The sequence below is a fragment of the Narcine bancroftii genome, chromosome 5, assembly GCF_036971445.1.
Source record: "Narcine bancroftii isolate sNarBan1 chromosome 5, sNarBan1.hap1, whole genome shotgun sequence".
Classification (NCBI taxonomy): domain Eukaryota; kingdom Metazoa; phylum Chordata; class Chondrichthyes; order Torpediniformes; family Narcinidae; genus Narcine; species Narcine bancroftii.
Window position 1 is genome coordinate 194,067,844 of NC_091473.1, and position 25,126 is coordinate 194,092,969.

At 45.8% G+C, this 25,126-nt stretch overlaps 1 protein-coding gene across 1 annotated transcript in view; it reads right to left on the reverse strand.

The window, feature by feature from the left end:
• The window catches only part of adar (adenosine deaminase RNA specific), a 67,758-nt gene that overhangs the window by 18,183 nt on the left and 24,449 nt on the right, over window positions 1-25,126 (reverse strand). The window contains exons 7-9 of the mRNA XM_069940541.1: window positions 8,134-8,287; window positions 7,351-7,522; window positions 5,650-5,743 (exon numbers count right to left, since the gene is read on the reverse strand). Of these exons, the coding sequence (XP_069796642.1) occupies window positions 5,650-5,743; window positions 7,351-7,522; window positions 8,134-8,287 (420 nt within the window). The remainder of the gene's footprint in view (window positions 1-5,649; window positions 5,744-7,350; window positions 7,523-8,133; window positions 8,288-25,126) is intronic.

The following is a 25,126-nucleotide window of genomic DNA, read 5'->3' on the forward strand; positions in this document are numbered from 1 at the left end:
CATTACCTAAGTTAACGGAAGGAAAAGGAAATGAAATGAATGGACTCAGTAGAATTTCTGGTGTATTTTTATTGAATGACAACATTGTCTGACTGGTTTAATGTATCCTAGATTGTATACCTTAAATGGACGGGAGGGGGGAGGTAGGGAGGGTGGGATGGGAGGAGGGAGGGGAGGGGGGGGAGAAAATGGCACTGTATATGTGTGAAAAGGAAAAAGTGTGTACCATGGTTAATGTGATTTATGGTGTGAAAAATAAAAAAATTTAAAGAAAACAAAAAAAAACCCTCTAGTGTCTATCCCTCTGTGGAAAGGCCTATGCACTATCCATTGTTGTTTTATATATCTCCATCAAATCTCCCCTCGTTCACCAGGGAAGAAGGTCCTAATCTGTTTAATCTTTCCCCGTACCGCTATTCCTCAAGTCCCAGCAACATCCTGGTAAATCTTCTCAGCATACTTTAGCAAAACCATCTGTGCTCATTTGTCACAGTCCATAATGGGAACAGGTTAGGGTGTAGGACAATAGGACTAGACAGATGAGCAGTTTGTCGTGGACTAGTTGGGCTTAAGGGTCTGCTGCTCAACTATAGTACCCTGTGGTTCTCAACTTGAATCATGCAAACAATGACTTATCGCAGAGAGTCAACTTTTGAAAAACGGCTGCTCTGATATATAAAGCTTCCTGTACTAAATCCTAACACACAGTACAAGGAGAGGGACAGCACTGGTCGATTCACACCATCTCCTGAAACAATCCCAAGGGAGAGACATCATGGCTTAATGACCCGATGCTATTCTTTTCAATATCCCCGGGGCAGAGTATCACAGGTCAGACAGAGTGAAGCTCCCTCCGCACCGTCCCATCACACACTCCTGGGGTCAGTCACAGAGTGAAGCTCCCTCCACACTGACCCATCACACAATCCTGGGGTCAGACACAGAGTGAAGCTCTCTCTTCAATAATTTTATTGTGAAGTTAATTCTACTTTGAAGGTGGTTCCCATGGGTGTGTTGACAGCTCCAGGTGAACTGCCCAGAGGAAGGTGATACCTAGGGGAGTGGATGTGGCATCAGGCACCTGCGTGGCTCTCTCTGGAGTTTCAAGAGTCTACAGGGGGAAGGCAAGTCACTGGAATGTGTCTGTCTCTGCAAGGGGAGGGGAGAGCCCGGGACTGCTTCAAGTGGGGTGGAGGTGGAGGGAGGAGAAAGGTTGAGTCTCAGGCTTGTGGCACCAACCCCTGTGGGATGATGGTGGTACCCCAGCTATCACCATCAGCAGGGAGCGTTGATAGTGAAGGGGACCCCAAGCCTCTCCCATGCACAGGCAGATATTCACAGGACAATGCGACCTTGGGGTGGGGGAGCGCCACAGCCATCAGGAAGCTAACATTTTCTGGGCAGGGTAATAAAAGCAAGCACCACGAACGCAGGAAGAGGGAGAAACAAACTTGTTCAGGAGGAAAACGGCACAAAATGTAAAATATGACATTGGATATTAATATCCATTCCGAGACATTTTGCTCGAGGGAGTAAAACCCACTAATGCAGGCTGCTGGATAACAGAATCATTGATTATTTCACTGCATTCATTCTATAATTAGCGTTGTGCAGGCTGCGCCTGTCACAGATCCTCTGATTAAAATCCCCAGTGCCAGGTGAGCCTTCAAAGCTGTCGTAACCAGTACACTGCACTGTTCGCCTGCCTGGGATGATGGAAAACAGCTTGCGGATCAGACCATCTGCTCCTGAGAGATGCCCCGGAGCTTTCCTCAATGCGGACCCCTCTCTCACTCCAATCCCATGCATTCCCCCCCCACCCAAATCCAGAGGGGTTCAGTGAGGTGGTGGGGGGGGGGGGTGTGGTAGGGAAGAGAGTTTACATTCCTTTAAATGTCTCTATTCGAATCCACCAGGGGGCCGTTGCATCAGGTTACAAGAGCAAGAGACGGCCCTGGAAGGTGACACAAGCTCAGCTATGCTGCAGATGGTATTTTTTGCAAGGCAGGATCTTAGTGAAGGTATTAAGTGAAGGATCTGCAGGGATTTGGTTGCACGCCTGTTCGAGAGGAGGCCAACTTTAATTACATGTTGTGGAGAAAGCCAGGAAAGTGGAAGGAAAATGATCCTCAAGCTCCAGGCAGCTTAGTGCAATGTTTCTTACAGGGGAGTGCCATGAAACCTTAGCCAGGTGGTTCAGCAAGGAATAAGCACACCTCCAACCCAGAAATCGGGGTTCAGTACAGGGCACCTCCCAAACCCGAGACTCCTACTCACTCTACACCCGTGGTTGTGTGGCCAGGCGCAATTCAAATGCCGTCTACAGTTATGCCGATGACTCCATGGTAGTTGGCAGCGTCACAGATGGTGAGGAGGAAGCGTACAGAAGGGAGATCGATCAGCTTTGTAGAGTGGTGTCCGAACAACGACCGTGTGCTCAGCCTTAGCAAAACCAAGGAGATGATTGTGGACTTCAGGACATGAACCAGTCTTTGAGAGGTCAGCAGTGGAACGGGTCAGGAACTTCAAATTCCTGGGTGTCAACATCAAGTCCCAGGATCCGTCCTGGAGCCTCCATGTCGATGTAATCACGAAGAAGGTTCGCCAGCGGTCAGACTTAGTGAGGAATTTGAGGGGATTTGATATGTTCAAGATTTTAAGATTCAATTTATTGTCATGTAATAAAGACAGTGCAATATTACACAACACTTTTTTTTCATCTGCCAGAAATTGCCTGAAGCGCCTCTTACAGTCAGAAGCCACTCTCAGGTACATTCTCCACCAAGAATGTGCCTGCAGAAGCGGATGCAGAGCTTTGGAATCGTTGTTCAGGTGGCAGCCCTGAAAGCGCTGTGCTGTCCACCTGAAAGGGACAGCTGCATGGGAGGAAACTCAGAGCGCACTCTGGCTCCTGTCCACTGCAGCTGTACTCCCAACTCACTGACGTGACATCATTTGAAGCACGATGAAGGAGAAGCAGAAGGAACACGGGATTATGGCTTCATCCCTGTTTGGGGCCTTTGCAGCCATAGGTTCAATTGTAATGTGATCCTGTAATGGACTGAAAAACGCAACTGTACCTGCAGTGCCCTGTCTGCATACTGTGTTTCCAAATTCGTGCCAGGCATCTCAGACTGATGACGTCACTGCAACGTCATCAGTCCACCCCTTAGCAGCTGCATTCAGGTGTCATGGGGGATTTCAGTGCTCCGGTGATTATCTCTCCTGGAGGAGAGTTAGAAAGTGCGCCTCGGAGGTAACTCCTACTCTTTCAGGTGGGTACCCCGAGAGCCACATAGGGGGTAGAATAAGCGGCTTTAAATCGGGGTATTCTGGCCACCTGAAAGAGCCTAGAGTAAGAGAAGCAAAAGGGTGTCTCCCTCAGTCACCATGGATTCACCTCTGAGGTTCCGGTCAAAAGCTCCAGATCTGAACCTCCAACACAATCAGGAACCCTTTAGCATCCTCTTGCACCCTCTTTCAGCCAGTCTTGAGCCAGTCTCCAGCAGTCCGCAACCAAGTGTGAATCCCTCGACCTCAGTCGCCAGCAGCCTGAGTGGATTCCATACTGCAAGTCACCGTGGTCTCCCTGTTTTCTGGTGGCCCGCACCAGTTCTCTGCTTCCCCTCCCCCCCCACCAAGACTACTGTCGAACATAGGCACCGGCAGCAGATCCTACAGTTGCAGGATTTTAAAATAAAGCACCATCGGCTCCTTTAAACAGGCCGTTAAAGCCTGTATGGAGCCAACGGCTGTCGGACTGAGCGGATGGACCCCACGGGAGAGTGTTGTGTCTCCTCTCCCCACGAGACCATGGCAGCGGTACCATAATGGCAGCGCCGCCATTTTGTTTCCAACATTTCTGGTTGGAAGCCTTCATGAGGAGGCATGCCTGTCGCCTTCCACAGACGTTGTCTGACCCGCTAAGCTCCTCCACCATTTTGTGTGTTGCTCCAGTTTCCCAGCACCTTTACTTTCCAACAAGCACCACAGGAAAAGTAGAGATGGGACATACCCACTCATGTGGCCCATTAACATCACCTTGTAGTGGCCTGCCGCAGATGACGCCATTTGAACACGGCAATCGAGCAAGCAGCACGAGGTGTCAGCAGCTGGTTCCCATGGGCTGCGGCAAAACGGGCTCAGCCGGCCAATCGTCGGATCGCGAGGGCCAATCAGTGCCCAGGGCAGCACAAGCCACACCTGTTGATGACGCAGCAGCAAAACTGGCCGATCCAGCCAATCGCCGACGGCGGGTCGCGAGGACACCAATCAGAGCCCAAAGGAACACTGGCCACGCCCATGGGTGATGTGGCAGCCGGGGCCAGCCTGACTATATAGAGGAGAATCAGTGCCGACTGCACTCCTTGTTGTAGATCTTATTTCTGAGCTATAACCCCGAGACACACTGCAACCTGACACGGACTAACTGCGGCTTAAAAGAACTAAGGAGACAAGGGAAGCAGTCTATTTAAATGAGCAATTTGGTTTGCATGCACTGGCCTGCAGGGGGGATAGAGGACAAATATTTGAAGGGTTAGGAGGGCTGGCTCTTCAGACTTTGTGCTGTTAAACAGGAAAATCTGCAGACTCTGGGATTGTAGAGAAAAATAAAAAAATGCCGGAGAATCTCAGCATCTCAAGTAACTAACGTTTTTGGGCCTGAGCCCTTTGTTGAGGTATACCCAGCCCCAAAAACATCAGTTACATTTTGAGGCTGAGTATACAGTGGAATCCCCATTATCCGGAATTCAAATTCAACCGGAAGTCCAAACAACTGGCAAAAAAAAAAGGTGGGGGGGGGGGGGAAGGAAGAGGAAATAAATAAATAAACATTAAGACACATAGAAGTGTAAATGAAAGCTTAAAATTATAAAAGTAAGTGTTCTCTGAAGCAACACGCAACCCCTTGGTGAAGATGCGAGGGCCCCGGTTGTGCTGCCATTGGAATAAAAGGGTAGCAACCAGGATGGTGGGTCGGCCAATGCCTCTCATCGCTGGGACAACTCTCCAAAGTGTCTTATCGCTGCCTAGTAAGCGCCTTTATCTTTATTCATATATTAGGAAGGCTTTATCTGTAAAGTGAGGGGGGGATGGTTTAATTATGATGGCAGCACAGTTAGGCAGCGCTGTTACAGCGCCAGTGGCCGGGGTTCGGATTTAAATTTTGTAAGTTACGGAAATTACCTGATTAAAATGCATAATTGTAATACTGCAACACTGAGTTTTTTTTCCAATATACTTTACATTTACACTGGGTTTTGTCTTTTAAACGGGGTATTCTGAATACAGGTGTATTAGTTCAGGATTTTAACAGTGTGTCTCAGTCAACTGGAAAATTCACCTATCTGGCACCCACAATCCCTGTTGGTGCTGGATAATGGGGATTCTACTGTATCTTGATGAAGGGCTCAGGCCTGAAAAAGATGCTGTGTGACCTGCTGAGTTTCTCCAGCACTTCTGTGCCTTGCACTTCCAGATTTATTTTGGGGCTTAATATACTCGCTCTTTAAGACAACCCAAGATGATTCCTTCCTGTGCCAACTAGGTCTAACAGAGAATCAAAATGGGATCCTCGCCATTACATCACTAACCCAGAAAAATCACACCAAGCTTCTCTCTCTCCCCCTTGTGCCCGTGATTCTTTACCTTATGAAGCACCTCCGCGAGATGATCTCAGCGTGACAGTCGTTAACGGTCTCTCCTTTGAGACTCAGCTCTTCCCCCTTGACACACCGGTTACCTGCCAGGGAAGCAAGGGCACATCAACGTCACTGCTCTGACCCCACCACAAAGGAAAAGAGGCAGCCATCTCGCAACATGGGGAGGCAGCAGTAACACCAGCTGAGACCATATGAATAGCAGGACTGGCACACCTCACACCTCATATGATACGGTTTCAAAATGCACGGGTTTGAAAGACTTGCAGTTTTAAATTTGCAACGTTAAAGTTTTATTGTTGTTGCTATTTAAACCACGTCATTATATACTTTGCACGACTCGAGTTAAAATATTTGAAATATCGGCGCGGAGCTGTGGAACAGAGAGAATTGAGCGACTGTTGAAAGTTATTGCTGGCCCTACTGTGACAATCCCGCAGCATGTTGCCGAACACTTTTGGGAATCTGCCTTTTTTTCCCCCCATCTCTGCTCTGATGTGGCAGACCAACGCATTTCCGAACCACTGAATGACACCAGTTCGTATGGAGGGGAACCCCCTGGAATTTGCTGTGCAATAAGAGTTAAGTGGCTGTGTTGAAAGTTATTGCTGCCCCTGCTGTGATCGGGCTCCCTGCACTACCCTGCGGTGATATCGATTTAACTTCGGTGAAAGTCTCATGTGAGCAATTTGACACGTGTACATGAGACAAATATTTTCTTAAACGATGTTCACTTATTGCCAATAAAGATCCCTTTTCTAGGAATGGAAGTATTACATTAAAGTACATTGTAATAATGCTTTGAACAGTGTGGTTTTCCATAGCACTGAACTTGCTTGGAACATATTAACTGTGTAATACAGGGTATGCCTGTATTCCAAACAGAGTTACTGGGGCGAAAAGTCTGCAGACGCTGTGATTGTAATAAAAGCCCAGAAATGCTAGAGGAACTCTGCAGGTCTTGGACCGTCCATAGGAGGTAAAGATACATTACCAATGTTTGAGGCTCAAGGCCTTCTTAAGGAGACCAGCCGAGTTCCTCCAGCTTTTCTGTGTGTTTTTTTTTAAACTACAATCACAGCGTCTGCAGACTTCAGTGTTTCAGCTCATTCTACTAAGGAGGTAAAGATATCCAAGTGCTCCCCTACCTACGATGGCCCAGCTTACGATTTTTCAAACTTACAATAGTTTGACTCCACACTTTCGATTTTAGATTCCGATCTGTTCCCGCGCTTGCGATATGGGGTACACTACTCTCTCGCGACACTGGGCAATGGCAGCATCATGTGAGAGTATTGTGCAGCACACTCTCTCACGTTAATGGTTTTTTCTGTGTGGGGTAAAGGTATTCAAAAGTTAATTATAAAAAATGGTAGGTGTAGTGTTCTTTTTCGACTTACGATGTGTTTTACGGAACATAAGGAGCACCTGTATTATCCAACACTTCAGGCCAACGCTCTTTTTTCAAAGAAACAAGGTACCTTGAGGGAAGGCTCAGGCCCAAATGTCGGCAATATATCTTTACCTCCCATGGATGCTGTGAGACCGGCTGAGTTCCTGTGTTTTTACTACAGGGTTACTGGGATCAACTGCTGCACAGCGGGGAACCCGATCCTTATTGGTCAGCATGATTTTGGCAGCACAGTGCAGTCAGTCCCTTTCTGGCGCGCATCCTCTCACCACGACGTACCTGTGCCCAGGCTGACTGTGGTGCCCAGATCGTTGTCTCCCTTCTTCATGATGATGGCTGCCAGGATCTTGCGGCCCAGCAGGTTGTGCTGGATGCGGGTGGTCAGGTTGTTGAAGCATTGGTGGCTGAGCATGGCGATCTGGTCGTGCAACGTGCCCCCAGACCTGGGTAGCTAGCAGGCAGGAGGGAGAGCAACAGCACACAAGGAGGACTTTCACTTGGGTGTTAAACTAAACCATGACTTCACCCCCAACCAGTCTACAAGTCGTTTATCCCGATAATGGGTCAGAAAACATACTGCGACACATTCACCGTTCACTATCAACAGCATCTAACACAGGGGCCTCTTAAGTGGTCAATATCAACCCCTGGGGGTCGATGGAACAATACAAAGGGTTGAAAAATGCTAGGGGCTTGGAGTAGTGAAGGGATTCCCTATGGGACCTCCTGTGAGTGCGCAACACATCACATGACATCATCGTGGGGGGGAGTGGGGGGGGGGGGTGGGGGAGGCAAGGCCACAGTGTGAAAGGCCCGGGAAGTGCAGCCTTACCGGGAACTTCACCCAGGTCCAAGGAGGGTCACCCAGCTTCGGAAACTGCCTTGTAAGCACTGCCAATCTGTGCATCCATGGGGAAAGTTCCCACTCCGTCACACCCTACAGAACCCAACCCACCTCTGGGGGAATTTGGGATGCTAGATCAGAGAGGGAAGATGGACAAACGCCCAGACTGCAGCTGCCTCGTGTCTCAGACCATGACCAATTGGCCATCCTGAACCTACCTCGGAGCTGAAATCTCCAGTCCGCGCTGCCCTCTCGCCTTCGCCAATGAGGATGCGAAGCGCAGCGTCCGCCGCCTCCTGCTTCGCCTGCTTTTTGCTGCTGGAACTCACCGGGGGGAACCAGCGCCCACCAACCTTCGCCTGGTAGGTAAACCTGTAACACAGTGAAGCAAGCCATTTCTCAGATCAGTCAAGTTTGTGGACGACGTTAAACAGGAAAATACAGTCTCATCTACTCATTTGCAAACCTCGGTGGGCAGCGCAAGGGGCAGGGGCAGGGAGGTATAACAGACATCAGGCACAGTGAGTAACACATACCACCAATTATGAGTAGACCATTCAATGAGATTATGTTGATGGGATTTCTGTGTCCCGTTTATACCATCACCACACATATACTGTATGTCTAAAAGTCAAATTTTGTAGGCCAATTTTTATTGGTAAATTTACGGGCTTGACCATTACTTTTGCGTGCCTGAAATTCACACTAGAATCCAAAATACCACGTAAGTAGCAGGCGTCCAAATAATCACTAAATAAATTAAAGTAAGAGCCTGTACATCAAAACACATGGGCGGTCGGGACCATGATAAGAGTCCGCGTTAGACATGTTGGCAGCTTTGATGGACGGGCGGCCGGAGCCAAGCCGAGAGTCCGCGACCGAGGTGTCCTGAGCTCTGATGAGACTGGGGTCGAGGTGAAAGTCAGCATTAGTCGCTTTGGGAGCTCCGATGGGCGGGGCGGCCAGGGCTGAGGTGACGGGAACTCCGACTTATATGGGAAATATCAGATTTTTGGCCAAAAATAGGGGGTCTAGTTTTACATGAGAGTGACTTATGCACGAGTGCATGCAAGGTAGTCAAATGCTCCTTTCACACTGGCACTTTATCCCAGTAATTAACGGCCAATATACTGGTTAAAGGGCCAGTGTGAACAGTCATGATTCAGCACACAGGTGTCGAATCACCATGGCATGAACCGCCTATGTACGGTGTATCATCCCCAGTGTCATCTGATGCCTGCGTGCCAATTAGCCCAGTGTGAAAGGGACATGGACTATGCAGGAACAAAGTAGGACAAGCCCCCATTGTTGTGCCAACCTATATAAACTTTATAAATTTATAAAGACCACGGGAAGCCAGAGAGAGAGAGAGAGAGAGAGAGAGAGAGAGAGAGAGAGAGAAAGAGAGCGATGGCAGACCTACCCTCCCAGAATTCCGTGTGGCAGAGAAAGGGGTGTATGCATGGAGCACTCATGGAGGGATTTCTCTACTGCACAGAATTCTGGGAGGGCAGGTCTCCCATTGCTCGATGCATCATTCAGGTGTCACCGGTGGAGGATAGGCACCCCTCACCCCGGGGATGCCTGGTGGTGAGAGTGAAAGGACACAGAGAACCAGGTAATAGAGGTCCAGTATGAACAGCAAAAACAGCTTCTTTAACCAGTTCATTGAACAGCCAATTTACAGGTTAGCCAGAGTGAAAAGTGCTAGTCTGCAATTTGGGGAAGAACATTTCAGTGACTCCCACACCTCACAATGGCAGCTCCCTTGCCTTTAAACAGAATCCACTGGTTCTAGATTCTCCCACTGGAGTAAAAGTTCTCTCCACATCTACCCTGTCAAAACCCTACAAGATTTTGAATGCTTCAATCAAAACCCTCCCAGTTTTCTAAACCCCAGCAGATACTCCAGCCTGCCCAGCCTTTCCCTGCAAGACAACTCCCTCATTCCAGGTATCAGGCTTGTAAACCTTCCAAGGCATCGAGATCCTCGTTTAAATACGGAAAGCAATAATGGTCACCGTACTCCAGCTGTGAACCATCCTGAACAATAAGCTGGAAGCTTTCCCAATTACTTGGTGTACTTGCACACTTGATCTTTTGAAAATCACACATTTGGACACCCAGATCCCTCTTCACCTCAGCAAGGTCTAATCTCACCATTTAGACAATTTGCTGTTATTCCCCCCCACCCCCCCCAATCTTTCTGCCAAAATGGGTAATTTCGCTTGATCTTTGCCCATAGGCCAGTGTTGCATTCCAGGATGCAAAGTCACCAGGTAACAGAACCAATCACAACCACATCAAGGATAAAGAGATGATAAGGGTCAGGGAAGATTGAACAGGCCTAGCCACCTTGGTATTTGCACAGGTATTGAGGAGATCCAGATGGGACTACAGGGATTACTGGAAAGTGAAGGAAGGAATTTTGGATTGCTTTCACACTCACGCCTCGTGTAAGTGGCATAGGTCCATTGAGCCAGAGTTGATCAGAACGTAGAACAATGCAGCACAGTACAGGCCCTTGAGCCCTTGATGTTGTACCAACCCATATATTTCTTCCAAAAAAAAGTACTAAAACCGCCCTACCATAACCCTCTATTTTCCTTTCAACCTGTCTAGTATTTGCCCATTCTCCCAGCGATCGCTTGGGTTTTCCCCAAGTGCTCCCATCTTTACCCACATCCCAAAGACATGCTGGTCGGTTAGTTAAATGCCCATTGAACATTTCCCTTTTGCGCAAGATAAAGGAGCAGAAATAGGCCATTCAGCCCATCGAGTCTGCCCCGGCATTCCATCATGACCTGATCCATTCTGCCACTCAGCCCCACTGCCCGGCCTTCTCCCCATAACCTTTGATGCCCTGGCTGATCAAGAATCAATCAATCTCTGCCTTAAATATGCCCAATGACCCGGCCTCCACAACCACCTGTGGCAACAAATTCCACAGATTCACCGCCCTCTGGCTGAAGAAATTCCTCCGCAACTCTGCTCAATCCCGAAATTGTGCCCTCTTTTCCAAGACTCTTCCACCGTGGGGAACACCTTTTTACGTCAATTCTGCCTACATCTTTCAACATGCAAAATGTTTCAATGAGACTAGAATCTGAATTTATTCCCATGAACGTGTCATGAAATTTGCTGTTTTGCAGATGTCACAGTGCAAAATATTTCAATAAATCACATTTCATAATAAATAAAAATAGTGCAAGAAAAAGTAAGTCGAGGCTGTGGTTCATTGAAAAAGTAAGTCGAATCTGATGGTTGGGGGGGGCGGGGGGGGGAGAGAGAGAAGAAGCTGTCCTTGTGCCGCTGAGTGCTCATCTTCAGGCTCCTGTACCTTATTCCTGATGGTAGCAGAATGAAGAAGGCATGGCCTGAATGGTGGGGGGTTTTTGAGGATAGGGGCTGCTTTCTTGAGACACTACCTCTTGCAGATGTCCTTGATGGAGTGAAGACTGATGCCTGTGATGGCACTGGCTGAGTTCACAACCCTCTGGAGTTCTTTCTTGTCCTGAGCACCCCCAGATACTAAAGAACATGACTGTACACTTTTCGACATTATATCAACCACTTCTCTTTGCCCATTCTCCTAATCAGCTAACAATTAAAAAGCAACTGGGCACAATTGGATACAGTTTTATGGATGAGGGCACAGGGACCCCAAGAAGGACCGTGTCAGGGCAAAAGGTCTCTGCTCTACAAGATACCAACTCAGGAATCAGAGCAAGTGCAAAGCCTCGACTCAGCTGAAGAGCCTGAAATAGAACCATAGAACATTACAGCCCAGAAACAGGCCCCTTCGCCCCTTCTTGTCTGTGCCAAACCATTTTTATGTCTAGTTCCACTGACCTGAACCCTATCCATAACCCTCTATACCCCTCCCATCCACGTACCTGTCCAAATTCTAAATGTTAAAATTTAGCCCGCATTCACCACTTCAGCTGACTGCTCGTTCCACACGCCCAAACCGGTCTGTGAAGAAATTCCCCCTCAAGTTCCTCCTAAACTTTTCCCCTTTCACCCTTAACCCATGTCCTGTGGTTTGTATCTCACCTACCCTAAGTGGAAAAAGCCGACCTACGTTTACTGTCCATCCCCCATCATTTTAAATACTTCTATTAAATCTCTTCTACGCTCCAGGGAATAAAGTCCTAACCTGTTTAACCTTTCCCCGTAACTCAGTTCACAAAGTCCGGGCAACATCCTAGTAAATCTTCTCTGCTTTTTATCTTATTAATATCTTCCCTGTAGTTTGGTCACTAACACAATGCTCCAAATTTGGCCTCACCAATGTTTAATACAACTTTACCATAACATCCCAACTCCTGTACTCAATACTTTGATTTATGAAGGCCAATGTGCCAAAAGCTCTATACAACATTATCTATCTGTGACGCCACTTTTAGGGAATGATGTATCTGCCTTCCCAGATCCCTCTGTTCTACCGCACTCCTCGGCGCCTGACCATTTACCACAAATGTCCTTCCTTAGTTTGTCCTTCTAAAATGCAACACCTAACACTTCCACATTAAACTTCACTTTTCAGCCTATTTTTCCAGTGGGTCCAGATCCCTCTGTAAGCTTTGAAAACCTTCCTCACCGTCCACAACGCCTCCAATCTTTGTCATCTGCAAACTAGTTGATGCAATTTACCACATCATCATCCAGATCATTGATATAGATAATTTCCCCTCACACCTTTGGGGCAAGGTGGTGATGTATTTACAGAAGGCTTTTTCAAGTGCATTCTCCGCTAAGAATGCGCCTGAAGAAGCAGAAGCATCCCTTTAAATTGCCGTTCAGGAGGCAGCGTTGAAAGCACAGCACTGGCCACCTGAAAGGACAGCTGTGCCGGGATGCGCATCTGAGCGCATTCAGGCTCCTGTCCCTTGGACTGTCAATTCAGAATGGCGGGCTGTCAGCGTGCGGATGTCCCCACACTGATCCCATTGCCCCACTCTTTCCCCACTCATGAATTCAGTCCCCACACTGTCAGGCGGCCGGCACGGGCTGTCAGTGCGGGGACATTCCACGCGGGACGTCCCCACACTGATCCCTCTGCCCCACTCTCTCCCCACTCATGAATTCAGTCACCACACTGTTGGGCAGCCAGCACGGGCTGTCAGTGCGGGGACATTCTGCACGGGACGTCCCCACACTGATCCCGCTACCCTGCTCTCTCCCCATTCATGGGGCTGGAGCAGCTGGCAGGGGTGGAGGTTGGGGCACCGGTGGGTGAGTATGGGGGCTGGACCACCGGCGGGTAAGAACGGGGGCTGGACCAGCCAGCGGGGGAGAACGGGGCTGGAGCAGCCAGCGAGTGATTATGGTGCATTGTTTTGGCCAGCCCCCTTCTCCCCTGCCGGCCGCTCCAGCCTCCTTCTCTCTCGCTGGCCGCTCCAGCCCCCATTCTCCCCCACCGGCCGCTCCAGCCCATTTCTACACCACTGGCCGCTCCAGCCCCCTTCTCCCCCGCCGGCCGCTGCAGTTCCCGTGCTGACAGCCCAGTCAGCTGCCCCTACCCTGATGTCCTGCGCCGGGGGAAGGGGCAGCTGGGAGAGGAGCTGTCAGGCACTCGCCAGCTGAATGTCATCCCAAATGCAGCCGATTTTAGGAGGCTGCATTCAGATGGCTGGGGAGGCCACTGTGCTGCGGCGATTATCCCTCTTGGAGGAGGGTTACAAAGTTCACCTTGCAGGTGCCTCCTGCACATTCAGGTGGCCTCCCAACAGCCGTATATTGCCAAAATATGCGGCTTTACAAGCGGGGCACTTGGCCACCTGAAAATCCCTAGAAATAGTAACAAAAGCAGCTCCAATTCCCCAGCCACGCCTGGTGGCACAGTGTAAAACAAACAACTGGGTCACGAGGCTAAATTAGCCACAGCACAACGTCAAGATAGCAGCCTCCTATCACACCTTAAGTTGTGCATCACACTAATAAGCGGAGCTGTATTTTAAGTGCTGTAGCGATCAGATCCTCTTGAGAGACACAATCCAATTTTGGAAGGGCAGTATCAATAATTTGCAAGTTTTTTTTATTTATAAAAGTAGAGAAATGTCACAATCATGTGCAATTCACAGCTTCCACATGTATGGAATATACTGGGTCTTCCATGGGACTGACGAACCAGAGGTTGTTAGAGCAGTGAAGATAAAGGGATATTCAAGTTTATTACAAGGACAAACCAACGTGCATTGTTCTCCGGTCCTCGGTGCCAAAACACGCAACCAGACTGAACACATAAACGATACACATGCAGCTCATAAATACATGTATAAAAATATTGTGGAGTCTCGGAGGGTTAGTGGGAGCAGTTAATTCATTTGTTCAGCATTCTCACTGCCTGTTGGAAGAAGCTGTTACTGTGCCTGGGGGCACTGGCTCTGATCCTCCTGTATCTCTTTCTTGATGGAAGTCGCTGAAAGATGCTGCGTGCAGGGTGAAAGGGGTTCTCAATGATTTTGTATGGCCTCTTCAGACAGCGATCCCGGTAGATCACGTTGATGGGGGGTGGGGGGGTGGTGGGGAATATCCAGTGATACTCTCTTTTGCTCTATAGTGAGCGTACCACATTATGATGTAGCCGGCCAGGACACTCTCGATAGAGCTCCTGCAGGATGGTGGCCGGTATTGGAGCCCAATTTATACTCAATTGATCTACAACCCCCAGTTCGTTTCGAAAGGTGGGAGGAAACTGGAGCACCAGGGGGAAAACCCACACAGACACAGGGAGAACGTACAAACTCCTTGCAGGTGACATGGGATTCAAACACCGGTCCCATTCGCTGGTGCTGTAAAGGTGTTGCGCTCACCACAACGCTAACCATGGCGTCTTGTCTGCCCCAATCTTCTCAGAACGTGCAGTCACTGTTGCACCTTCCTAACAAGTGAGGAGATGCTGTGCGCCCATGATAGGTCACTTGTTCAGTGGATTCCGAGGAAATGGATGAAAGCAAATGTTTATGGAATTTCAATGGTGCCTTTAGAGAGAAATTATTTTTCTTGGCAAAAGCATCAGTAAGCATTTTTAAGGCCCCTGTTATGGCCTTCTCTACCTTGGAGAGACTGGACACGACTGGGAGATCATTTTTGCTGAGCATTTTTGCTCTCTCCGCAGCGATGGCAGGGGTCCCCTGAAGGCCAACCAGTTCAATGCTACGCCCCATTCCCGCGCCGACATCTGTCCATGGCCTCATGCACTGCCAAACCAGGCCCTCCCGCAAATTGGGAGGAGCGACACCTGATACGGCATTTGGGCTCTCTTCGACCGAGTGGCATCGACCTCTCTGTTAGGCTCCCATCTCCCTCTCTCTCCTTTCCTCCAGCTCTCCACCCCTTTCCCTTTCCATATAGGGAGTTGCCGCTTTTCCCCCCCATCACTTCTCAGCTCTTTTCTCAAGTGCCCTCCCACCCTTATCCATCTATGACTTCTTGCTTGTGGTTGTAACCACCCCCCCCCCACCCCCACTATTTTCTTCAGGCGCCTGGTATCTTTGCTACATAACGAATGCTGAATTTCTCCAGAAACTTTTACGATAATTGGCAAAAGAACCAGATGAGGGTGAGAATGTAACAAACTGCCTGAGAGCACGTTTACCAGTAGCATTCCAAAGGAAGTTGGATAAATATCTGGAGAATTGGACATCAGCTGCCTGACAGCTCTGTGGATCCAGGTTTGATTCTGGTCTGAATGGAGTACATGCTTTCTCCTCGTCAGGGTCCGACTGCCCGGTCGTGATGCCGACAGCTCTGTACAGGCTTTAAATGTGAAAGTAGCCAAGGATTTTTTTGGGAAAAAAAAATCCTGTGCCAAAGCCATGCCGAGCAGTGGACCTCGAGGGGTTGCCGACTCCAGGGAAGCAGCAGACCAGTGCAGATCATCAGAAACCCCCCCCCCACCCAACAATGGGAAGGAGAAGCCTGGGCAGAGGACCAGTGAGGGGGATTAGCAGCTGAAGGACCCGCATAGGCTGTGGGGAATTTGTGGTCAAAGGACCCACACAGGCTGCGGCCTGCTGGAGACTGGTCCATGGCAACCGGCATTGGAACTGGGATTTGAGAGGGTGCTGATGGCAAGGAGAGCTCCTCAAGGGCCCCAGGTGCTGAAGGCCCCCTGATAGTATCAGAAGGTTGGGTCTGCCGCTCAGGTTGTTGACGTTTTGAACTGGATTCTGTGCTGCTGGGGGAGCACTTGAGACATATCCAGAGACGCTCAGTCTCTCTGAAGGGTTTCTCTTCTGCTTTTTGGGGGTGCTGGGCAATGCTCATGGCAAAATATCATGTTTATTATCTTTTTATGTACTACTACACGACAATAAGGAAGCTTGAACCTTGTTTGCCCTGGGTGCTAATGTCAGAAGATTCACAAGACAAAGAAACAGAAGCAGGCCACTAGGCCCATCGAGTCTGTTCCATAGATCTACTCCACAATAGTTCCAATTTCCAGCCTTTTCCCGATATCCCTTGATGCCCTCATTAATGAGATACTTATCTATTTCTTGTTTAAATACTCCCAGTGATCTGGCCTCCACTGCTGTACGTGGCAGTGAGTTCCACAGATCCATGACCCTCTGGCTAAAGAAGTTCTTCCTAATCTCTATTTTAAATAGATAACTTCCAATTTTCAAACTATGACCTCTTGTCCTCGATTCACCCACCAAGGGAAATATCTTACCCGCATCCACCCTATCTAAACCTTTCAAAATATGAAATACCTCTTTGAGATCTCCTCTCATTCTCCTATACCCTAATGAATACAACCCAAGTGCTGCCAAACGCTCCTCGTACGTTAGCCCTTGTATTCCAGGAATCATCCTAGTAAATCTCCTCTGCACCCTCTCCAACAACATCACCTCCTTTCTAAGATAGGGGGCCCAACACTGCACACTGTTCTCCAAATGAGGTCCCACCAGTGCCCCATAGAGCCTCGTAAACGTCTCTTTACTCTTATACACTAACCCTCTCAGACTTCCCAAAGACATGCTGCTGTCTAGCTAATGTGCAGATATGAGAGAGAATAAGTTGCGGGGAAATAAGGTGGGAGGAATGGAATTCATATTGTGAATAATGAATCTCTGCCTACACAGAATCCATGGATTCGCCTCCAGCGCTGCCTCAGCCCCACAACCTTCAGTCCAAACCATCGGCAACCAGAGCCCCAGATCCCACCTCTGACATGATCAGAAAGCCTTCAGTGCCCTCAGTACCCTCTCCCATCCCGGATCCGGTACCTGGTAACCCAAGCTGGTTGCCACAGCCCGGTGGGAGTCCTTTGACCACAGTCACTGGCAGCCCCCCAGTCTACATGGGTTCCTTGATTCGAGTCACCTCTAGCTCGATGCCAGTGTGTTCTTTAGTCACAAAGCCCCTCATTGGTCTGCCGCCTTGGTCGTTGTCCTGTGGGTTGTCTCCCTGTTTTCCTGGTGCTCCACGCTAGTCCTCTGCTTTTCCAGAGTCTGCAACACAACCCCCCCCTCTCCATGGTTGCTGCCGATCACAGGCGCTACCATCTTGGGCCCAGACCCCTTGGTCACAGGATTTTTAAATAAACCATCATCAGTACCTTTAACAGACAGTTTAAAGCACATACAGAGCTATTGGTAGTTGGACTGGATGGCAGAACCCTGTGGGGGAAGGCTGTGTCTCCTCTCTTCGTTCTCCTAGGGAATTGCATCAGTGGTTTTGTAGTGCAGTCTCCCAGATACTGGTTTTGGAAGGTGCCGGGAGCCTCTACCCCAATGGCAGATAGAAAGGAACAACGAGGGTTGAAATGGGAACCTTCGCTGAAAGTGGAAGACATTACCCAAGGAAGGGAAGAAACCAGCAGGACACTATAGTGTCCAGTAACACACAACTCATTAGTAATCCACACTGTGACCATTCCCGTTCACACCTGAGCCAGTTTACTGGAGAAGGCACCAAATTGGGCCCCCTGTTCCTTCCACTGAGCCTTGCTAATAATTCAAACCCCCACCCACCTTCCTTCCGAACAGGTTGGGCCTGTCATCAAGTGCCGAAGATTCATGCAGGAGAGGGCAGGTTACACCAGCAGTTAACCTCTTCCCCCTCCCCCTGCCCAACCAGCAAGTAGAGTCATTCATCCTTCAGCCCAACTAATCCATGCCAACCAAAATGGCATATTTAACTAACCACACTTGCCCACACTTGGAACGTAAGCCACACCCCGAGCTCCTTATCCATAAATCGGTCCAAATGTTCTTTTGAATACTGTTACTGGTTACATGTAGACTTAGATGGAACACAGAGTTCCCCTGGAGAAAATTACTTACAACGTAAGAGGGAGATAGGAAATGTTCGTTGAGGTGTGGCAGCCATACCTGCAGCATGTTGAAACGCGGGTGTGATTAGCCTTCCCAGGGCCTTTCTCAATGGGAATAACATGATCTCACAAGCCCTGAAATACTGAAAACGTGGAGACAATTTGGAAGTCCTGCCGGCTCCCACTACCCACCCCCCCCACCCCATGTTTTCTTATGTATTGTTATTTTTAACCATTGATTTTTTTATGATTTTACTTGGGTTGAAGCAGGAGGGAGGGTGAAGGATGTGGGGGGAGAAAGGAAAAAGAGAGGACTCGGCACACAATGACCTGTAAAAGGGGAAGATTGTTCCCCTGGATAATACGAGTCTGTAAAATTTTCGAAAGAAAAGTATTGTTACTGCATCCACTTCTGTACAATATTAGTCCAAAAATCCAGATGCCAGCAATCCAGACCATCCGAGAATCTGGAGGACATCAAAAACTCTCAAACTTTTAAAATTTAGCGGGCTTTTGTGGGCGTGCATGCAGATGCACAGCGGCAAGTAATGACCACGAAGGTACGTCACTATCAGAAAGATGGATTTGCATAAAATAACTTCTGCTTTCATTTGTGCACTGTATTCCTCATATTTAAACTCAATTTCAAGCATTGCATGCTTATTTGGTAGTGAAATAAAGTTATTTTTACTTTTGGTCAAGTGTTGACTTCATTTTTCTTTAAAACTGCTCTTTTTGATGAAAGGAGCCTACTGTCGTTGCTAGTGAATAAACATTTACTTGTTCGTCTCTTATTTCTCCTTAAATTTGACTTTTGAAACTACAGCCCGAGAATCTGGAAAATCCGGACCGACCCAACCCCTGAGCAGTCCGGAATTTCTACTGTACTTGCCTTTGGAAACACATTTCCAGGTAAAATCACAGTGATGCCGGAGGGGAGGCCTCGCGGCATCCACAAGAGGTCAAGATATAGCACCAACCTTTCGGGCCTGAGCTCTTCTTAGAAGCACTGAAATGCTGGAGGACTTCAGCAGCAGGATGCGGTGCTGGTCAGGTCCTTTCAATTTTGTTTGCAGCCCATCTCAGCGTCTGGATTCCAAAAAAAACTGCACGGAACGTTGAATCTAGAGGCTTTGGCAGCCATCATGAATTATTTCTTTGGGGTTGTCGCATGCTGGTGTTGATACTGACATGCGCAAGTATCCAGTTGGTATGTTATTTCCACTGGGTGTTCACTGTTAATGCTCCACTGGCCTATTTTAAATTGTCTTCTGTACATCGGATAATTATAAATTACTATATTTTTGTTTAAAAACACTGCTGGAGAAGCTCAGCAGGTCAAACAATGTAGCTTATGTAGCAAAGATAAAGATACGTAACCAACGTTTCGGCTTGAGACCTTCATCAAGGTATCGCAAAGGGAGTTCAGTGAGATTCTCTCGCTGCTCCCCATCTGTAATCCCTGTTGCTCTCAAAAACAAAACTGAGGAGTCACGTGATGGAGTAGTGGCTGGTAGGAGAATACCAGCCCTCTCCAGAAAAGAAGAAAAAAAGTGAAGAAAAAGCAAAGCCCCAGACACACAAAATACAACAAATAAAAGATAAAGGTGTGGAGAAAATAGCACCTAAGAAAGAAAAACCAAAAACAACGGAAAAAAAAAGAAGGAAAGATGCCGGAAGAGAAAAGCGAAGGCCTTACCTGCACGTAAAAGCAGGGACCCGCCGTGGAAAGAGGAGCCTGCTCCCCGAGATTAGTGGAGACCCCGCAGGGTCGCGACCCACCGACCACGGGACAGCAAAAATGGCTCACTGAGCCAAACAGAGGTGCGCAACTGCGCACGACAAGGAGAACATCGACGAGAGGGGGGACCAGCTGTGGAGTTTCACTCCACAGTACGAACAGCTGAGATGCCTGACAGCAGGCTCCCAGTTGGAAGATAAAGAAAGCAACGGGAAAGGGAGGGGTGAGAATGAAAAAAGGAAGCAAGAGACACAACAGATAACCAGCCCAGAAGAAGAGGACCGACATCAAGAAATCATGAAAAAAAACCCAACAAACTGAGACAAGCAGCTCAACAAGAAAGTCAGAAGAGACACAGGTACAAGGAAGAGAAATAGAAGACACAAACCCAAGAGCAGACACAGAAGAAGAAGAAGAAGAAGAAGACCAAGCTCTGCACAGGGGAATAGGAGGTAAAATGAATGGACAGTACATAGATTAAAAAAATTTTCAAGAACAAATGAAAGCATTAAAAGAATGGTTGACACTAGAATTTAGTGAAATGAAAAGAAAAATGAAAAGTACAGAAGAAAAAGTGAGTAGAATAGAGCTGGTTATAACAGATGTAGGGAAAGGATTAGAAAATGTGGAAGAACGTTTAATGGCGGTAGAAATGGAAGTGAACAACTTAAAAAGAAAATTGGAAGAAAGTGACAAAAAAGTTAAAGAAACACAGGAGTTGTTAGCTCAGAAGATGGATATAATGAAAAACTATAGTAGGCGAAACAATATAAAGATAATGGGCCTTAAGGAAGATGAAGAAGGCAAAGATATGAAAGAATTTATAAAAGAATGGATCCTAAAAGTCCTGGGAATGCCAGAAATGCAGGAAGGAATGGAAATAGAAAGGGCACACAGAACATTAGCCCCGAAACCACAGCCACAACAAAAACCAAGATCCGTTTTAGTAAAATTTCTGAGATATACAACAAGAGAAAATATATTGGAGAAGGCAATGAATAAAATTAGAGAAGACAAAAAAACCACTGGAGTACAAAGGTCAAAAAAATGTTTTCCCCAGACATAAGTTTTGTGCTCCTAAAGAAGAGGAAGGAGTTTAACGCAGCAAAATTGATCCTATGGAAAAAAAGCTATAAATTTATGTTAAGATATCCAGCGGTGCTTAAAATAGTTATCCCGGGGCAGCAAAACAGACTATTCTCAGATCCGGAGAAAGCACGAGAATTTGCTGAACGCCTGCAAGACAGAAAGAGAGATGTAACAAGAACAAAGAACGACGACAAACTACATATAAAGATGTAAAAATAATGTATAAGTAAGAACTAAAGGAGGGAAGAAAAGGGAAGTAAGGGAGAAGGGGAAAAAATAGAGGAGGGGTTGAAAAAAATAAAAAGAAAAAAGAAAAAGAGAAGAAAAGTGGGGGAGCTTTGTTGTAATGTGAAGATTAAAGTCTTTTCTGGAGAGGGTTGGGTGAGAGAGAATAACAGTCACTGTGAAATCAGTTGGCACTTGTGAATGGGTTCGCAGTCCGAATGGAGAGGGGAGTTGTGGTTGCCCGGCAAGGGACCAGGGATGCCTCGGTGGGGGGGGGGAAACACTTGGGGTTAAGGGAATTTCAGATGTGGGAATGGATGAAGTATTTTATGTTTTAGAAGTGTTGTCATACAGTGCATTCAAAAAAATAAAACTGAGAAATGAAAATGGGGAAAAGGGGAAAGGTGGTGGTGAGGAAGCGGAAGATGTAAACAGAGTATGAGATGGCCATGTTGAACTATATGACTATAAATATTAACGGAATACATAACCAAATCAAAAGGAAGAGGCCATTAAATTTACTGAAAAGAGAAAAATAGATATAGCATTTGTGCAGGAAACGCATCTAACTGAAATGGAACATAATAAATTAAGGAGAGACTGGGTAGGGCACGTAACGGCAGCATCATATAATTCAAAAGCCAGAGCAGTAGCTATATTAATCAATAAAAATGTACCAATCAAAATAGAGGAGGAAATAATAGATCCAGCAGGGAGATATGTAATGATAAAATGTCAGATATATTCAGAACTCTGGAATTTGCTCAATATATATGCACCTAATGAAGAGGATCAAAAGTTTATGCAAGATATTTTTTTGAAGATTGTAGATATGCAGGGGAATATATTGATAGGAGGGGACTTTAACCTTAATTTGGATTCAAAGATGGATAAAACTGGACAAAAGACTAGCAGAAAGAACAAAATAGCCAAATTTATGGTTAAATCAATGCAGGAAATGCAACTTTTGGATATATGGAAGGGACAACACCCAAAGGAGAAGGAATACTCATATTATTAGAGTAGACATAAAACATACTCAAGGATTGACCTGTTCCTGTTGTCACCCCATATCCAAGGGAGGGTTAGGAAAACGGAATATAAAGCTAGATTGTTATCTGATCACTCACCCCTGTTATTAGCAATAGAACTGGAGGACATCCCACCAAGAACATATAGATAGAGATTAAACTCCATGCTACTTAAAAGACAGGATTTTAGAGAATTTATTGAGTGCCAAATTAAAATGTACTTTGAAATAAATGAAAGACAAATTTATATTATGGGATGCAATGAAAGCCTTCATCAGAGGGCAGATAATAAGTTATGTAACTAAGATAAAAAAGGACTACAATCGGGAAATAGAACAGCTGGAAAGGGAAATAGTAAGTACAGAAAAAGAACTAGCAATACGGGAAAAGATACAACAAAAAGAAGAGAATTGGCAGACAAAAAAATAAAATACGAAACACTACAAACGTATAAGGTGGAGAAGAACATAATGAAAATAAAGCATAAGTATTATGAGCTAGGAGAAAAAACACAAAATACTAGTTTGGCAGCTTAAAACAGAACAAGCTAAATGAACGGTATTATTATCAAGGAAAAAGGACAAACAAATTACATATAACCCAATAGATCAATGAAAACTTTAAGGAATTCTACGAGCAATTATACCGAACTGAGAACGAAGGGAAAGAAGACAAAATAGATGAGTTTCTAGCTAAAACTGAACTACTGAAATTGCAAGAAGAGGAGCAAAACAAATTGACAAAACCATTTGAAATAGAGGAAATACAAGATATATTAAAAAAGCTACCGAACAATAAAACGCCTGGGGAGGACGGACTCCCAATAGAATTCTATAAAACATTTAAAGAGTTATTAATTCCTTCTCTCCTGGAAGTAATGAACCAGATAGAAGAAACACAAAACTTGCCAGATTCATGTAAAACAAGAATAATTACAGTAATACCAAAGACGGGGAAAGATCTACTAACACCAGCATTGTATAGATCAATATCTCTACTTAACTCAGATTATAAGATAATAGCAAAACTATTAGCAAACAGATTAGCCAACTGTGTACCAAAAATAGTAAAACTAGATTTATTAAGAAAATACGAACAACGGACAATGTCTGTAAGTTAATTAACTTAATTCATGCAGTACAAGGAAATAAGATGCCAAGAATAGCTGTTGCTTTAGACACAGAGAAAGCCTTTGACAGGGTAGAATGGAATTATTTATTCAAAGTATTACAAAGGTTCAATCTACCAGAAAAATATATTAATTGGATTAAAGCATTATATAAGGGTCCAATGGCGAAGGTGTCAGTAAATGGATATATATTGAACCAATTTAAATTAAGCAGGTCAACTAGGCAGGGATGTCCACCATCACTGTTCGCTTTAGCAATAGAACCATTGGCAGAACTGATAAGAACAGAAATAAAAGAAAAGGGATAAAAATAAAGGAGAAGGAAGATAAAATCAGTCTATTTGCAGATGACAACATAGTATACTTAACAGAACCAGAATTATCAATAAAAAAAATGCATAAGAAATTGAAGGAATATGGAGAAATATCGGGGTACAAGATCAACGCAAATAAAAGTGAAGCGATTACACAAAGTTAAAAAAAAAAGAATCACCATTTAAATGGCAAACACAAGCAATCCGATACCTAGGTATTAGACTAGATAATAATCTAGGCCATCTATACAAATTAAATTATCAGCCATTAATGAAGAAATTACAAAATGACTTAGAACATTGGAAAGATTTACCACTAACACTGATAGGAAGGGTAAATTGCATTAAAATGAATATCTTCTCAAGGATACAATACCTATTTCAATCGTTACCAATTCCCTTAACTGAGAAATTCTTCAATGAGCTAAAGAAAATAATAAGGAAATTCTTATGGAAAGGGGGAAACCGAGGATAGTGCTAGATAAATTAACAGAATGGTACAAACAAGGTGGTTTTCAGCTACCAAACTTAAAAAATTATTATAGAGCAGCACAATTAAGATATCTATCAGATTTTTATCAAACAAGGGAAAAACCAGATTGGACCAGGATAGAGCTAAATAAAATAGGGGAGAAGGTACCAGAACATATACTTTATAAGTGGGGTGAAAAACTGGTGCAACATAGAAATTCACCAGTACTGCACCATCTGCTCAACATTTGGAAGAAGATTCACATAGAAAGGAAAAAAACAAATTACCAACTTCCAAAATTACTATTGACGCCAAATCAACTAAAATTCCTTTCACAATAGATAACCTTTCCTTTAGAGAATGGGAGAGAAAAGGGATTAAAAGAATAGAAAATTGTTTTTTGGGAAATAATTTATTATCATTTGAACAAATGAAGTACAAATATGGTATAACTCACGGTACAATGTTTGCATACCACCAACTGAAAATCTACTTAAAGGACAAATTAGGAAGCAGCCTGAGATTACCAGAAGGAAGCAGCTTTGAATATGTGATTACAGACACAATGATAATTAAAAGATTTATAACAAACATGTACATCAAGCTGCAAGAGAAACAAAATGATGAAATAAGCTATAAACCCAAACAAAAGTGGGAACAAGATCTAAACATAAAGATATAAAAATGAAATATAGGAAAAGCTATGCTCCGGAACTATGAGAAATATAATAAATACGAGGTTACGCATGATACAATATAATTGGTTACACAGGCTATATATCACGCCCCAAAAGTTAAATAAATGGGATCCAACATTATAAGATAGATGTTTTCGCTGTGAGAAGGAAATGGGAACAACAGTACATGCAATTTGGGCATGTAAGAAAGTGGAAAAGTTTTGGGAAGATCTAAATCAGGTATTAAA